Raw genomic sequence first — 17,744 nt, forward strand, 5'->3', positions numbered from 1 at the left:
TTGCTTCTGGTCTCTCGTGTCGCGCCTGGTTTGTGCCGCGACCATGCGTAATGTCCTCGCTCTTAACTGGTGACGCAAAGACTTGTCGTCGAACCGGCAGGCTGACATCATCCCGAGCAGGGTTTCGTCCTCCCCTCGGGATCCCACTGCCTGAGAACTCCCGGAGAGCACCGAGACCGGTACCGTTTGAAGTGGATCCGGTGCCTCCTTGGGGAGGCAGACGCGCTCCTGGGTATCCCGGCTCCGTGTCCCTCGGGGATGTTTCTGGCTGCGCTCGTGCATTGGCGGCCAATGGCGAAGATGTAGTGACCAACATCGGAGCCCAGAACCAAGACGTCTGACTCACTGTTCAGCATATGTTGGGTTTCGATCGAATGCTCTCCTCCAGATTCAATGTTCTAGTTCTAGAGCAGGGTTCTCCAACCCTGTTCCTGGAGAGATACCCTCCTGTAGGTTTTCTTTTCAACCCCAGTTGTAACTAACCTGATTCAGTTTATCAACCAGCTAATTATTAGAATCAAGTGCGCTAGATTAGGGTTGGAGCGAAAACGTACAGGAAGGTAGCTCTCCAGGAACAGGGTTGGAGAGCCTTGTTCTAGAGGATCTATTTGGTGCAGAAGTTGGGTGATGACTGTTGAAATTCCTCTCGGTGGTCAGGTAGAGCTCAGCAGGTAGTCTTCTCGCCTGGGCCGGTGCGTGACGTTCAGACCCGGTGCTGTGTAATCTATACACCCGACCGTTGTTCTCCCATTGGATTATGTGTCTCGCGTGCGTAAATGGAGCTGTCCAGTGCTTAAACGAACCCGAACATAAAGCAGGCAGAACGGTAGAAAATAAACCCTCAATGGTTAAAATTATCCAAACTATACCAAACTCTGTGACATTAATAACTTCTGTAAAAATGTAGTCTAAGTGATGCTGGGATACGGGTGATGTTTTGTACACACTTGATTCCGTCATGCAGTTGCGCACCACATCTCCACAGTGAATGTCAGGTATAACTACTTGGAAGGTGGAAATGTAGGCACTCACTTTCATATAATTAGTTTGTCTACGCATGCACAGACAGGACCAATGGCTTATTTTACAAATACCATGTTTAACTTAACCGTCAGTCTATATAACTATTTACACTTTGCGCATAGGTGGTAGGTAGCCATTTCTCAGTGCACGTTGAGATTTTGTACTGAAAGGGCAAGATATCTAAAAGTAAAAAAAGTGATTTTTGTTTTTTTAAATTGTGTCCCTGATTGGTCATCCAAATTMGATAAATTTTTTGTCAAATATCATGACACACCTTTCGGCATTAATTGGGAACTTCTGTCACAAGTGACTAATCGTCATCATAAGCAATACGTTTTATACGTGGATTAAATTGAAAGCATTCATAATACTTGAGTAGAAAATGTGTCATAGTAGGAGCTATTTGCATCATGAAAATAAGCACACAGGCAGGTATGCGCGCGCTGCGGCTGCATGGCTCTGTGAGTTCCATTCACACGGTTTATTTTAACGGTAAATGCCACACGGTAAAATCACACAGTGGGCTTTGTGTTACCTCACACTACTTCTCTGAAATACTGTAGTGCAGTACCATACAGTTGAGGGATAACAATAGGGGTTATCCAGTTCTGTTTCTCCATGATTCTCTTTAATTTAGGAACTCGATTACCACCACAAAAACTTTGCCACATGATGGCAGTGGAACTCTAGGGAAGGTAGTCTGTTAATTTACTGAGTGGAAAAATCGTAGTGCACTTGACTCGTTAAGACTACAAAATGCCTGCCATAGGACCTGTAGTCAAGTTTACCCCTGTGCTGTTCCGTACAAGGTAGCAGTCATAGAGTTAGACAGAGGACTCTAGATGGATAAAACCTGTTTGGGCATGGACATTGATTGTCACCGAAGGCTTCAACTGGGTGGGACTTCCTAATGGTTGAGGAAGAATCACATGATTCCATCCAGTCATCAGGAGGGATCTGCCAATGAATTATATTCATGAGCAAACACTAGGTGGCAGTATGCATCCTTTCAGTTTGTTTGCCAACTCGTACATGTAGTAGAAAAAAATGTACTACTTCAAAATGGAAATTGCCTCAATGGCACCATCCATGTGATCACTTAATGGTTTATGATGATTGGACATAATCATTATGGAAGTCTTGGCTGCTGTCAAACAGCGTGAACTTTTCCTTCCTCAGAGATGTGATACCTAACAGGTCAGATTTGTTACGGTCCTGGTCAGATATGTTACATGAAGCCTTCACGTCAGATCTGTTACAGTGCAGGGGTCTTAGAATAGTCTGTAACTGAAGAGATCTAATTATCCCTGTCCAATGGCAGTATACAGTAGAGTACAAATGCCTGTATGTTATGAATAGTATGATCAAAAGATTATGTAAGCTATTGCATATACTGTGCATAAAATGTCTCCATGACCACTTCTGTGGTATACCATTATAACATATACATTGGATTTAATAGAGTAAATATACAGCTCAGTTCTGTGCCAATGCAACTTAGATGCAACAGTTGTCCAGCCATTATATGTTGCAAGGTGACAGAGGATAGGGACAGTAGGTTTCTGTGGGAAGGCACAAGGTTTATTGTGCGTCATTCTGTTTCCACTCATTATATACGTGATTGAGAGGGTGTAGAGTGACTTCATAAGAGCCCATGATTGAGAGAGCAGGTCTCACCGTTCCCCTAGTTTGTCCCCCTCTGAGGCATTGTGTACTTCTGCTGGAAGAGAAGCAAGGTTGGCTGCAACCTGGTCTCAGAGCATTTCATATATTTCTGTACGTAAATCTGGGACACTCCATTTAGTATGATATGTTACGTTTCGCATGGTATGTACTGTAATAATTTGTGATTGTCCAACACCCTTTTCGTATATGTTAAATATTACAATTTGTATTATTTGCAAAACATTTGTTACGAATTCTGGCTAGGTGGCTAACGTTAGCTAGGCTCAGGGTTAAATTTAGGATTTAGGTTAAAGGGTTAAGGTTAGGGTTCGCTAAAAGGGCTAACTAACATGCTCAGTAGTTGCAAAGTAACTATAAAGTAGTAAGTAGTTAAAAAGTTGCCCGTGATGAGATTTGGACTCGCAACCTTTGGGTTGCTAGACATTCGTGTTACACGCCCACCTATCCACCCTGACCATTTAATTTTTGCCATAAGTAACCATTTGTCTTATGTAACTATACCAAACGTAACATATCATACCAATTTGAGTTTCCCGGATTTACGTTTGCTATGTTATGTTTAGTCTATGAAATGAGGCTGAGGGTAGGGAGCTGCCTGTCAGTCAGAAGGGTAGCTATGGGCAACAGGCCAGTCATGCTGTGGATTAGAGGGTGGGGGTGTCCATCTTTATACAAGTACAATATGTCCTCCCCTTACAATGCAGGAATCCCAGCTAAATATAAACACTCCGCCTGTCTATGTCCACAAGCACTCAAAGCCTTGTAGCAATGTGTATTTGAGGGCCTGTCTTCCAGAGGGCAACCATTACAAGGTTACCTGGATGTATGTCAACGGCTGGTTACTATATCAGTCTCCTACAGGTTCCTCACAGCCCTCCCCCGTCAACAGGTTTTGTTTATTTAAAGTCAATGGGGCACAGGTCACAGCTAGCATTGCAGGTAGAACTCTGGAAAGTCACTATGTTAGCTGCCAGTAGTTGCTATGAGAAACCATACTATTGCCGTGTTATTACCACTGTGTTGTAAAGTGTTAAGCTACCATAAATTGTATATTTCAAACAATTTCTTCACATTTTTGATTAGTTTAATTATTTCCATGTTTTATGCTCATTGCACCAGCTAATATTCTGTGTAAACAACCCCCCTCGTCATCTGTAAACCAGATTTGTAAATTTATTTCAAACAAGGTGGAGTTGTAGCATTTTGTTCAGAAACATTTTGGTACTTCACTGTGGTATAGCAATGACTGTTATAATCGTTAACAAGTTCAGTAGCTATAAATTAGGATCAGTCCTTAAACAAATACAATTATTTGTTCCAAAAGGGCCTCAACAGATACGAGAAAGACTGTAGACGAAAGGCACAACACTCACAGAGAGAAGCACCATCGGTCAGGCAGTGACATAATTATTAAAATCAAACAATGTCTGTGTTGTTGCTTCAATAGCCTAACCATGCCAAACATTACACAACTAGTATATTACCAAAAGAAAACAGATTAACACTCCTTTGTTTCAACCCTAGGACAGCGAGGGGATCCTTGTGAGTGTACAGACTAGTTTTGGCAAGTCGGTTAGGACATCTACTTTGTGCATGACACAAGTAATTTTTTGAACAATTGTTAACAGAGATGAATTTCTTTGTATCACAATTACAGTGGGTCAGAAGTTTACATACACTAAGTTGACTGTGCCTTTAAACAGCGTGGAAAATTCCAGAAAATGTCATGACTTTAGAAGCGTCTGATAGGCTGACATAATTTGAGTAAATTGGAGGTGTACTTGTGGATGTATTTCAAGGCCTACCTTCAAACGGTGCCTCTTTGCTTGACAAGCAATGGGAAAATCAGAAGAAATCAGCCAAATCCTCAGAAAAAAATTGTAGACCTCCACAAGTCTGGTTCATCCCTGGGAGCATTTTCCAAACACCTGAAGGTACCACGGTCATCTATTCAAACAATAGGACGCAAGTATAAACACCATGGGACCACGCAGCCATCATACTGCTCAGGAAGGAGACGCGTTCTTTCTCCTAGAGATAAACGTACTTCTGTGCGAAAGGTGCAAAATCCCAGAACAGCAAAGGACCTTTTGAAGATGCTGGAGGAAACAGGTACAAAAGTATCTATATCCACAGTAAAACCAGACATAACCCGAAAGGGAGGAAAATGTGGATATATTGAAGCAACATCAGTCAGGAAGTTAAAGCTTGATCACAAATTGGTCTTCCAAATGGACAATGACCCCAACCATACTTCCAAAGGTGTGGCAAAATGGCTTAAGGACAACAAAGTCAAGGTATTGGAGTGCCCATCACAAAGCCCCGACCTCAATCCTATAGATCATTTGTGGGCAGAACTGAAAAAGCGTGTGCGAGCAAGGAGGCRTACAAACCTGACTCAGTTACACCAGCTCTGTCAGGAGGAATGGACCAACATTTACACAACTTAGTGGGAAGCTTGAAATATTTAACCCAAGTTGAAAAATTTAAAGGCAATGCTACCAAATACTAATTGAGTGCATGTAAACTTCTGACCCACTGGGAATGTGATGAAATAAATAAAAGCTAAAATATATATAATTCTCTATTATCATCCTGACATTTCACATTCTTAAAATAAAGTGGTGATCCTGACATAAGACAGGGAACTCCTACTTGGATTAACTGTCAGGAATTGTGACAAACTGAGTGTAAATGTATTTGGCTAAGGTGTACGTAAACTTTAACTGTATTTACTCATACCCCATGTACCACAATTAAGTTGAGAATTGTAAATAAAGACAGGACACAGGAGTAACATTGAAAAATCTGAACCCACTTTAAAATTGGAGACGGACAATTTACTTGCCAAAACAAAGCCAAATACATACTAACAAAGATGACTATATTATGAATATAATACAAGTGACCGCTCTATTCTAACAAAGGAAATACATGTCCTCAAAGATGGAAGGCAAGCGGCCAGTTCAGGTGGGACCCTTCTAGACCATGAGAGGGCAGAGGCACAACTCCAATAAAGAATATTTTTATAAAATCTCAAAGTTATCAAAATGCCATGTGCATCCACTTATATCAGTGCCTTTGTAACAATGTAAACATATATGATCAAATAAGCCTCATGTAGAAATTTGGCAATTCACATTGACCTCCATACAAAAATATTTTAATTGACAGATGGTCAGAGTTTGTCCCGCTCCCTCAGATACTAGGCAGTGGTTTGGTTAACACAAGTAAAGGACTAACAGATTGGATAAGAAAACAAACAGAAATGATTATTCTGTAAAACATAAGTTAACATTCCTTCAATAAAATTTACACAAGGGAAAAAATGCGCTAATTAAAAAAAAAAAATCTCTTCAGTCTTGATGCTATTTACAGGTCTATACATGTTTGGAGATGGAGTTCCTGCTGTACAAACAGAAAGGTAAAGTTCACTCAATTTAGCGTCAACACTTAAAAGACAGAAGTCAGACACCAGTGTCACCTCTTACCTATAAACGATTCAACAGTGTATTCTGGATGTCCTCATACACCTGGCTGTAGATCCCTTCTTCTGATTTCAAGCCATCCAGATACGCTATAGCAAAGTGTAAACCTTGATCAGGACATCTGTCAAAGGGAAGTCATAGCTACTAGCACCAAAATGCCTACAAAAACCAATAACGTTCACCGACAAATGGAAAAGGAGACAAAAATGTGTAATATACCAATGTCTAAACAGCTCTCGACCATCTCATTCCTGTGCTTCAAGTACATGGGCCACACATGGCCTTCAAACAGGCCAGGGGGGTCAGGGACGGTGTATTGTCTTGTACTTAAAAAAAAAAGGAAACAAACTTATGAATTTAGCACAACTTTCAATTAAATAAATATTTGTGATTTATTCATCTGGCCAGAACGACAACCACACTATAGCTACATATGAATATTAGTGATCTGAAATCACCCCATTCCCACCTTCTCCTCCGTTTGCACTCTTCGTATGGAATGGAGATGTAGTAACACTTGTTGTACACGTCCATCAGGGGTCTGGGGAGGAACATGACAGAACTTTTAGTTCTACTCAACTCTCCACCAATGTACAATTGAGGTTCAATTGAGGCACCATAATACAGATATAGCACACTCCTGGAGACCACATCCATTCAGTTGATATCCTCTTAATCTAGCTAGCTGACAACACAGCCCACACGTCACTTGGACACCGGTCCAAATATTTGTCGTCATAACTCTAAAAATCCAGTTTTGAGCGAGCTTGCAAGCATTAGATGTCATAGTAATAGGGGACAAGCTATTTGAATACATGTCGCACAAACCAGCTGATTACGCTCCTTCCCCATTAGCTAGTACATTTCCAGTAAGCAGTGGTGCAGATGAACTCACCTGTAGTTGTACAGAAGGAAGCCCTCTACGATCAGAATGTGGATCTGCTGCTCTGGGTCGGCAACCTCTGTGGAAGGGGACACGTTGACACCGTGGGAGTGTGCAAACTTCACTGGGTTCTCACTCCAGCCTCGAATCGTGTTCACCATGGCATCCATGTCCAATGCTGTGATCACTGCATAGAACAGAGAACGGCAGAGGGGAAAGAAGTTTAGCAAAAAGGGACACACCTGGATGAAGTGTATTCAGTCTTGTTTAATGGGAATTGTGCTCTAGGGTAGTATTAATATTCATGCATGTACTATCAAATGAAATTTTTGGGGATGCTTTGTTACACTAAGGGGCAAGTAAAACGATCAGTTATGAGTCTCCTACAGTGAAATCCAGGCTTACCATCCCACTGTCTAAAGCCGTCCTCCCCGACTTCTATCTGGTCAGGTTTCTGAAATAATACCAATAAAACATTGCTGCAAGCTCAGGCTGATCTGAATACGGGCAGATCCCATACATGCTGAACACTGCAAGACATGCACACCTAGCTGGAGCATGCAGGTATAACATGCACAAGAGCATTGAGAATCCATATATAACCAGAGACCAATAAAACAGGAAACAAAGCACAAGAGCAGTGAGCTACTCAGCACAAGTTCTGATTCTGTACAGGTTAATGCAGTTWTTWTTTTTTTTAAAGCGGCAATAAGCAAGGCGTGTGTGTGAAAAGACAACTGGCGGAGTCTTAGGCATGTCAGTCCTAGGTTAATTTACAGCATACTACGCAGATCTAATAAAAGGGAAGGACAGGTGACCGTAGATGGCATGCATCATGGCTATTGGTTAGTGTGTGAGGGATATTTTCCCTTAACAAGGTCATGCAAATACAACACTGTATAGAGACGTTTTAGTAGACCAAGTTTACCTTGAAAAAGTCATCTTGATGCACCACACAACAGTTAGGTAGTGACTTGATCAGCCTATTCGTCAAAGTGGTTTTCCCACCATTAGTCACACTGAAAATAGATAAACATGACATGCGATTTAGCAAGGCGTCCGTGTATTCAAAGTCTGAGCGGTCTATACATCACTCATCCGCATACCTTGCAGGTATTATTGCAGTAAGTTACTTAGATATCAGTCAACATTGTATGCAGTAGCTAGCTAGTAACCTAACCATTGTGGCGGGACAGAGCACATAGCTGGCTACCTAAAATAACAAGGTCATCAAATGTCAACTACTCTAAATAAGTTTGCAATCAAACGTTTTATAACTAGCTAGGTAAGTTCGCTAAGTGGATCTCTGAATTTAGTCAGAAGTTTTGAAAACAACTTGGAACGTTGCCAGTCCTACATTTAGCGTTAGTTAGCCTGATATTCAGCCAAGTCAAATTTTTACATTATAGTAAAACATAGCTGGCAAAAAGCAATATTCATGCTTAATAAACATGTATAATACAAGTTGCCAGCAAGGAGTATTACGCTCACGTTTGCAAATTTCGAAACTGAGACTCCCTCCAATGTGGTCAATGTGAAAGTCCGCGCTGGAATTTTAAATCTCCCGCCCGACTACGACAACATACAAACGTGGCAGGCGATTTGCTAAGACCAAGTCCCCAGTTAACTACCTACAGTACATGGAGTTAATAAATTGCCCTAGTAAAAGATAAAACTCCCTGAATCCTTAACGTTTCTTATTTTTTATAATGAACTTAATGTTAGACGAAAAATTCAACAATGAAAGGTAACTAACGTAACGCGTTAGCTACCTAAGTAAGATGGCATGTGTTGTTTAGATTTGATACCTGTGTTACGTTTAATAAACTAATGAATTTATAAAATGTTCTACTCAAAATATACATGTGTATTATATAATAAAAGATTTTCGAACGACAGATAAAAACTTAACTTACCCGCCAATTCCTATAACGTATTTCATTTTGAGTAGGTTTTTGAAACTTCTGCTCCTAGTCCCAGCTAAAGTTACACTCACAATGAATAACAAAAACAATCCAAATAATACGAGGAAGGGGGTAGCTCAAGTTTCGGTGTTTTTTCTCCAGTGTTGTGGCAGAGCCCAGCTGTCTTTACTATTTCATTGATAAAGAGGCGCGAGCCCTCAATTTGTAGACAACTGTGACTTGCGTCAAACAGACGTACACCCGCGTGAGCTCAGATTTGTGTGGTTTTTACAGTGACCAATCACTGTCCAAGAACACCCAACGACTCCAATCAATCTCCGCGTTCCGCAAAGATTTGCATATTCATTTTTATTTAATCTTTATCTAAACAGGGAGTCACATTGAGATAAGAAATCTATTTTACAAGAGAGCTCTGTATACATTACAATAAAAACAGAATAATGAAACATACACATATATGTGTATAAAACAATATAATTCAGCACACAATACAAAATAAACATACTTTAAAAAAGCAATCACATTCAACTACATAGAGGTCCTCAGTCAATAATTTAAACTGCCTGAGAGGCACCAGCACATGTAACTGCAGTGAAATTATACTGTCTTTGTATACAGTGAGGGGAAAAAGTGTTTGATCCCCTGCTGATTTTGTACGTTTGCCTACTGACAAAGAAATGATCAGTCTATAATTTTAATGGTAGGTTTATTTGAACAGTGAGAGACAGAATAACGACAAAGAAATCCAGAAAAACACATGTCAAAAATGTTATAAATTGATTTGCATTTTAATGAGGGAAATAAGTATAGAGTATAAAATTATAGACTGATCATTTCTTTGTCAGTGGGAAAATGTACAAAATCAGCAGGGGATCGACTACTTTTTTCCCTCACTGTACATGGGGACACATGGTGAATGATGTGTAATGTTATGACATGGTTCACCTACCTTCTTCGCCTGCTTTGAGGAAAGCACAGTTCCACTGACGAGGCCTGCTACCAAGAACTGTGGGCTCTCCTTCTCCGTGGCCGACGCGAAAAATACATTTAATCGTGTTAACCCACGCAAGGCTGCAGGCCCAGACGGCATCCCTAGCCGCATCCTCAGAGCATGCGCAGACCAGCTGGCTGGTGTGTTTACAGACATATTCAATCTGTCCCTATCCCAGTCTGCTGTCCCCACATGCTTCAAGATGGGCACCATTGTTCCTGTACCCAAGAAACTAAAGATAACTGAACTAACTTGAGAGACTAGTCAAGGATCATATCACCCCTATCTTACCTGTTACCCTAGATCCACAGACGATGCAATTGCCATCACACTGCACACTGCCCTATCCAATCTGGACAAGAGGAATACCTATGTAAGAATGCTGTTCATTGACTATAGCTCTGCATTCAACACCATAGTACCATAGTAAGCTCGAGGCCCTGGGTCTGAACCCCGCCCTGTGCAACTGGGTCCTGGACTTCCTGACACCTGACACCTCCACTTCGCTGATCCTCAACACTGGGGCCCCACAAGGGTGCGTGCTCAACCCTCTCCTGTACTCCCTGTTCACCCATGACTGCATGGCCAAGCATGCCTCCAACTCAATCATCAAGTTTGCAGACGTCACAACAGTAGTAGTGCCAAGAAAATYACCTCTCACTCAACGTCAACAAAACAAAGGAGATGATCGTGGACTTCAGGAAACAGGAAAATTCCAGAAAATGATGTCATGGCTTTAGAAGCTTCTGACAGACTAATTGACATAATTTGAGTCAATTGGAGGTGTACCTGTGGATGTATTTCAAGGCCTACCTTCAAACTCAGTGCCTCTTTGCTTGACATCATGGGAAAATCAAAAGAAATCAGCCAAGACCTCAGAAAAAATTGTAGACCTCCAGGTCTGGTTCATCCTTGCTGAGCAAACGCCTGAAGGTACCACGTTCATCTGTACAAACAATAGTAGGCAAGTATAAACACCACTGGACCACGCAGCCGTCATACCGCTCAGGAAGGAGACGCGTTCTGTCTCTTAGAGATGAACGCACTTCGGTGCGAAAAGTGCAAATCAATCCCAGAACAACAGCAAAAGACCTTGTAAATAATGCTGGAGGAAACAGGTACAAAAGTATCTATATCCACAGTAAAACGAGTGCTATATCGATATAACCCGAAAGGCCGCTCAGCAAGGAAGAACCCACTGCTCCAAAACCGCCATAAAAAAGCCAGACTACGATTTGGAACTGCACATGGGGACAAAGATCGTACTTTTTTGAGAAATGTCCACTAGTCTGATGAAACAAATATAGAACTGTTTGGCCACAATGACCATCCTTATGTTTGGAGGAAAAAAGGGGCGGCTTGCAAGCCGAAGAACACCATCCCAACTGTGGGGGTGCTTTGCTGCAGGAGGGACAGGTGCACTTCACAAAATAGATGACATCATGAGAGAGGAAAATTATGTAGATATATTGAAGCAACATCTCAAGACATCAGTCAGAAAGTTAAAGCTTGGTCACAAATGGGTCTTCCAAATGGACAATGACCCCAAACATACTTCCAAAGTTGTGGCAAAATGGCTTAAGGACAACAAAGTCAAGGTATTGGAGTGGCCATCACAAAGTCTTGACCTCAATCCTATAGAAAATTTGTGGGCAGAACTGAAAAAGCGTGTGCGAGTAAGGAGGCCTACAAACCTGACTCAGTTACACCAGCTCTGTCAGGAGGAATGGGCCAAAATTCACCCAACTTATTGTGGGAATCTTGTGGAAGTCTACCCGAAATGTTTGACCCAAGTTAAACAATTTAAAGGCAATGCTACTAAATACTAATTGAGTGTATGTAAACTTCTGACCCACTGGGAATGTGATGAAAGAAATAAAAGCTGAAATATATCATTCTCTCTGCTATTATTCTGACATTTCACATTCTTTAAAATAAAGTGGTGATCCAAACTGACCTAAGACAGGACATTTTTACTAGGATTAAATGTCAGGAATTGTCCAAAACTGAGTTTAAATGTATTTGGCTAATGTGTATGTAAACTTTTGACTTCAACTGTATATCCTTGAACAGATTATTTTAATTGCTTTAATTGATAATTTAGTTGCTATTGGCTGCCTGCAGTACCCCGGCCAGCTTTCAACCTGAGTTACTCAATAAGAAGTAGCAGCACTGAGCTAGCCTGCAACATCACTTCCTGGAGTAGCTCAAACTGCGCATGTTATGTCTCCATGAGACGCCAACTTAACCGACTTCATTTTGCTTCAATGTGCTATTGAGTCTTCACATAGGAATGAATGGTGTCACGTGATTGATGACTTTGTCCATTTTAATATACAGTCATTGGGTTGTGGTCAGTAGTTGTGGGGTTGTGGTCAGTAGTCTAGCTCCGCCCTCAATTTACAGGCTTGTCTCTGTGCTTAAAAAAAAATATATTTAACCTTTATTTAACTAGGAAAGTCAGTTAAGAATAAATTCTTATTTACAATGACGGCCTACCAAAAGGCCTCCTGCGGGGACAAAAAAAATATATAGGACAAATCACACATCACAACAAGTTCTGCTGTGCTGTTTGTTGCTACATGGCTATCTGCCAAACTTTTAGCTTTTTACTTTTAATACATTTACCAAAGTCTTAGTTTTTTCCTCGCTCAACTTTTTTTATTCAACTTTTTCACCCGGACGCTTTATCTGGACATGGTTCTACAGGATCTCCATCAGCCGAAAAAGCTAAGTAGTAACAGTAACACTATGCCATCCCTTTGCAGTCGCTGTACTCATAATATACAGGAGAATCGCCTTATAGTGAGGATAGCCGTGTTGCAGCACAGCTTCAGATGCAATCGTTAGGGTAAATTAAGTCTAGGAAAGGATGAAACAGCGTCTCTGCCACCAGTAAGTACAGATAGCAGTCTAAATCCCCTCCGCACAGTCCCCGCAGCCAGAGACTTTTCTCAAGGCTTCTGGAAAAAAATGCTGTCGCTCATTCAGTCGACAGAATCGTTCAACCGGTTCTCCCCACTAAGCAACGAGTCAGTCAGAGGCCAAGCCTTCTCAGATCTCTCCCCCACCCGTTACGGGGTCTGAGCCGCTGAAGCCTCCCACCATTAGCTCTGACAAATTGAAAACCATAGTCATTGGCGACTCCATTACCCGCAATATTAGACTTAAAAAGAATCACCCAGCGATCATACACTGTTTACCAGGGGGCAGGGCTACCGAAGTAAAGGCTAATCTGAAGATGGTACTGGCTAGGCTAAAATTGGCGAGTATAGGGAGATTGTTATCCACTCGGCACCAACGATGTTAGGGTGCAACAGTCAGAGGTCACCAAGCGTGTTAATCAGCTAGAATGATGTGTCAGCATCGAGTAACTGTCTCTGGGCCCTCCCAGTTAGGGGGAGTGATGAGCTCTACAGCAGAGTCTCACAACTTAATCGCTGGTTGAAAACTGTTTTCTCCCCCTTCCAAAATATAGAATTTGTAGATAATTGACCCTCTTTCTGGGACTCACCAACAAACAGGATCAAGCCTGGCCTCCTGAGGAGTGACGGACTCCATCCTAGCTGGAGGGGTGCTCTCATCTTATCTATCAACATAGACCAGGCTCTAACTCCTCTAGCTCCAAAATGAGATAGGGTGCAGGCCAGGCAGCAGGATGTTTGCCAGCCTGGCAGTTAGTGGAAACTGCCACTAGCACACTCAGTGTACTGTAGTCACCTCAGCTATCCCCATTGAGACCGTGTCTATACCTCGAACTAGGTTGAGCAAAACTAAACATGGTGGTGTTCGCCTTAGCAATCTCACTGGAATAAAGACCTCCTCCATTCCAGTCATTATTGAAAGAGATTGTGATACCTCACATCTCAACATAGGGCTACTTAATGTTAGATCCCTCACTTTCAAGGCAGTCATAGTCAATGAACTAATCACTGATCATAATCTTGATGTGATTGACCTGACTGAAACATTATGTATTTCCCATTTAGGTCTATGGAGCATTCAAACCCATGTTAATCTATGCAGATTTTAAATCGTTATAGTTGAAGAACTATTAATATGATAAGAAATATGAATACAAGCAATCTAAGTTGGGTCAGTCTGAACCTCTCAAAGTTGGTTAGGTTTTGAAAGCTTAAACCAGGGGTAGGAAACTAGATTCAACTGCAGGATGATTTTAGGAATGGTTTTCCGGGGGGCTGAAACAGAATTATAATAATTTATACACTGCAAATTGACCACAACTAAGCCCAAAAAGAGATTGTATTTGTCAGATGGCTTTTCATAGCCGAGCAAGACAGCAGGTGTGGTAGAGAGAGAGAGAGGGTCGAAAACAGAAGGTTCGGTGACAAGGTAGCACAACCTGTGAAAAGGTCAGGGTTCCATACCCATAGGCATAACAGCAGAAACTGGATCAGCAACACGACCAGGTAGACTGGGGACAGGGACAGCCAGGAGTCATCAGGCCAGGTAGTTCTGAGGCATGGTCCTAGAGCTCAGGTCCTCCATGAGGAGAGATAGAGAGAGAGATGGGAGAATTAGAGGGAGTATACTTAAGTTCACACAGGACACCAGATAAGACAGGAGAATTACACCAGATAGGACAGACTGACCATAGCCCCCCGGCACAAAGACTATTGCAGCATAGATACTGGGGGCTGAGACGGGGGGTCGGGGGACACTGTGGCCCTGTCCGACGATACCCCCGGACAGGGCCAACCAGGCAGGATATAACGCCATTGCACGAGCCCAAGGGGGCGCAAAACCAGGCAGGCAGATCACGTCAGTGACTCAACCCACTCAAGTCTGGTAAAGCAAAAAAAGCCTTGCACGACGTGACGCAGCTCTCCTTGGGATGACATGGAGAGCGACGTGGATAACAATCTCCCTATACTCTCTACACTCGACAGATTTAGCCTAGCCAGTACCATCTTCAGATTAGCCTTTACGTCGGTAGCCCTACCCCCTGGTAAACAGTGTATAATCGCTGGATGATTATTTTTATGTCTAATATTGTGGGTAATGAGTTGCCAATGCCTGGCCGTGCAGCCATGAGTGAACAGGGAGTACAGGAGGGGACTGAGCACGCACCCCTGAGGGCCCCCTGTGTTGAGGATCAGTGTGGCGGATGTGTTGTTATCTACCCTTACCACCTGGGGGGCGGCCCGCCAGGAGTCCAGGATTCAGTTGCAGAGGGAGGTGTTTAGTCCCAGGGTCCTTAGCGTAGTGATGAGCTTTGAGGGCACTATGGTGTTGAACGCTGAGCTGTAGTCAATGAACAACATTCTCACATAGGTGTTCCTTTTGTCCAGGTGGGAAAGGACAGTGGAGTGCAATATAGATTGTGTCATCTGTGGATCAGTTGGGGTGGTACGCGAATTGGAGTGGGTCTAGTGTTTCTAATGGTGTTGATGTGAGCCATGACCAGCCTTTCAAAGCACTTAATGGCTACAGATGTGAGCACTACGGCTCGGTTGTCATTTAGGAAGGTTACCTTAGTGTTCTTGGGCACAGGGTCTATGGTGGTCTGCTTGAAACATGTTGGTATTACAGACTCAGTCAGGGTTGAAAATGTCAGTGAAGACACTTACCAGTTGGTCAGCGCATGCTCGGAGTACACGTCCTGGTAATCCGTCTGGCCCTGCAGCCTTGTGAATGTTGACCTGTTTAAAGGTCTTACTCACATCAGCTACAGAGAGCGTGATCACACAGTTGTCCGGAACAGCTGATGCTCTCATGCATGCCTCAGTGTTGCTTGCCTCAAAGCGAGCATAGAGCATAATTAGCTCGTCTGGTAGGCTCATGTCACTGGGCAGCTCGCGTCTGTGCTTCCCTTTGTAGTCTGTAAGAGTTTGCAAGCCCTGCCACATCCGACGAGKGTCGGAGCCAGTGTAGTACGATTCAATCTTAGTCCTGTATTGACGCTTTGATGGTTCGTCTGAGGTTAGAGTCCCGCTCCTTGAAAGCGGCAGCTCTACCCTTTAGCTCAGTGAGGATGTTTCCTGTAATCCATGGCTTCTGTTTGGGGTATGTACGTAATTGCTCCTGTAAGACACTCTGGATAAGAGCGTCTGCTAAATAACTAATTTAAATGTAAAATAGGCTTGGGCCGTATACAGGAGTATTTGAAAATAGCCACGGGATGGTTTTTCAGTACCATTGAAACTATAGAAGTTTTTTTTATACATTTTAATATTAGTAGCTACTTTTTACGTAAATATCTGCCGTCAACTTGTACAATACATTAGGAGATAAAGTAGATCCCCGTTCTTAATTTCACATGTCACATTATTTTACATTATTAAGCTTACCGGTAGTCCCCAGTCACATGCTGTTTGTTTACAAGCATACAACAATGAAAGACAGGAGAGATTGCTATCCCTTCCTGTAGAGAAAACAAAGAACAACCTGGGATGGAAATCCAGGGGCTTTCTGAGGGCATCCAGGGGCATTCACTATCAACATGGTGCCCGGGAGATGCCGGAAAAGGAATAAAGGAAGTAAGTGGAACATATTATGAATAAATATAGAGTGGGGGATTGTAGAAGCCTTCTGGAAGATCTGGTGAAGGAGAATATGGCGGATAAGGAAAAAAGCAGAAAAGTGTTTTGATGGAATATGGAATGGAGGATCGCACAGAACTTTTGCAAGAGCTAGAGAAGGAAAGGGAATGTGACGAGAGTGAGTGTAAATACATTGAGGTGGCAGGTGCAGTGATGACCGCCGAGAAAGAGTGTCGAGGGAAGCAGTGTGGTGAGGAGGGTTGGCGTCCAGTGCAAAAAGAGTAATACGTGCTCTAGTAGCTCAGAGATGGAACCTGACTAGAGTATGGATGTAGTACCTGCGTGAGGACCGCTGAGTTCGGGCCTCGTCCCGAGGATGAAAAGGATGATTCTAGCCCAGTGAGAGTGAGGTTTGTGGAGAGAATGAATCCTTGCATTTTGGCTGATCCATATGTGGTGTCGGGTTGGGTGGAGAAGGGGTTGGGGAATGTTGAGTTGGTGAGAGTAATTCAGAGTGCATTAGTGATGATTTATTGTGTTTCTTCAGTCCAAAGGCAGTGGGTGCTCAGGCTCACGCTATTAGGGACAAGAAATGTGACGTGCTTTTCTCTCCTGAGCAGGGCGCCGTTGAAAGGAGTGATAACGGGGGTGGCATTAAGTGCCCAACAAGGTCAAGTTAGGAAGTGTAAGTTATCCCGTGAGAGCTTTTGTTTTCCGAAAAGAAGAAGAGAAAGTTGTGTGTGTTAGCTGTGGGGGTGATCACGGGGTGGGAGATCGGAGGTGTGCGGTGAGAGAAAGGTATGTAGAGTTAGAGTAGTACACAAAGTGTTGTATGCCTAAGCGTGACGAGAGTGGTTGAGGAAGATGGGTACAGGGTGAGGGATACTGAGAGGATTCCTGTGGATAGGCAGAGACCAAGAGAGAGTGATGGAAAGAATATCTGCTTCAGTAAGGTGGGATTTTTAGCATTTGTAGCCATGGTCGTCACAGAAAATAGAGGTTGTGGTGGCAGCGGCAGAGAATACTTGGGATTGCAAGGATGTACTGCAGAACAGTTTGGTCGTTGTTCTGGAGTAGGATTACATAGGGTTAAATAGTGGAATGGGGTGGTGTTTTTTAGAGAGGGTTAATAGTTGGCAGGGTAATTTTCCCTTTTCCCAGTTTTGTATTACCGTATCAATAATTTAATGTAGGTAGGCAGTGAATGGCCTCACACACCAGTACAGTAGGCGGCGGTGTGTGCCC

At 42.8% G+C, this 17,744-nt stretch overlaps 1 protein-coding gene across 6 annotated transcripts; it reads right to left on the reverse strand.

Annotated features, from left to right (window-relative positions):
* Positions 1 to 5,503: 5,503 nt before the first annotated feature.
* Positions 5,504 to 9,247, reverse strand: LOC111976047 (nicotinamide riboside kinase 2). 6 transcript variants are annotated; one of them, XM_024004767.2, is made up of 8 exons: positions 8,997 to 9,247; positions 8,009 to 8,099; positions 7,486 to 7,559; positions 7,093 to 7,267; positions 6,667 to 6,738; positions 6,417 to 6,523; positions 6,201 to 6,286; positions 5,504 to 6,117 (listed from the first exon to the last, which is right to left on the reverse strand). In XM_024004767.2, exons 2-7 carry the CDS (start codon positions 8,020 to 8,022, stop codon positions 6,201 to 6,203), a joined length of 528 nt encoding a protein of 175 aa, XP_023860535.1. In that variant the 5' UTR covers positions 8,023 to 8,099; positions 8,997 to 9,247; the 3' UTR covers positions 5,504 to 6,117. The 6 variants fall into 6 exon arrangements, with proteins under 6 accessions (XP_023860535.1, XP_023860533.1, XP_070303617.1 ...); XM_024004765.2 differs by having other exon boundaries at positions 7,486 to 7,534; positions 8,997 to 9,220; XM_070447516.1 differs by lacking the exon at positions 8,997 to 9,247 and adding an exon at positions 8,572 to 8,634 and having other exon boundaries at positions 7,486 to 7,534.
* Between the last annotated feature and the right edge of the window lie 8,497 nt (positions 9,248 to 17,744).

The sequence above is a fragment of the Salvelinus sp. IW2-2015 genome, linkage group LG16 (assembly GCF_002910315.2).
Source record: "Salvelinus sp. IW2-2015 linkage group LG16, ASM291031v2, whole genome shotgun sequence".
NCBI lineage: Eukaryota > Metazoa > Chordata > Actinopteri > Salmoniformes > Salmonidae > Salvelinus > Salvelinus sp. IW2-2015.

Excerpts from the sequence above, each read along its gene's own strand:
- LOC111976047 (XM_024004765.2), bottom strand. The coding sequence starts at position 9,022 with ATGAAATACGTTATAGGAATTGGCGG. Across the intron at positions 8,100-8,996 it reads TACGTTATAGGAATTGGCGG|TGTGACTAATGGTGGGAAAA; the intron begins GTAAGTTAAGTT and ends ATCTATTTTCAG. Across the intron at positions 6,739-7,092 it reads TTCCTTCTGTACAACTACAG|ACCCCTGATGGACGTGTACA; the intron begins GTGAGTTCATCT and ends GTTCCTCCCCAG.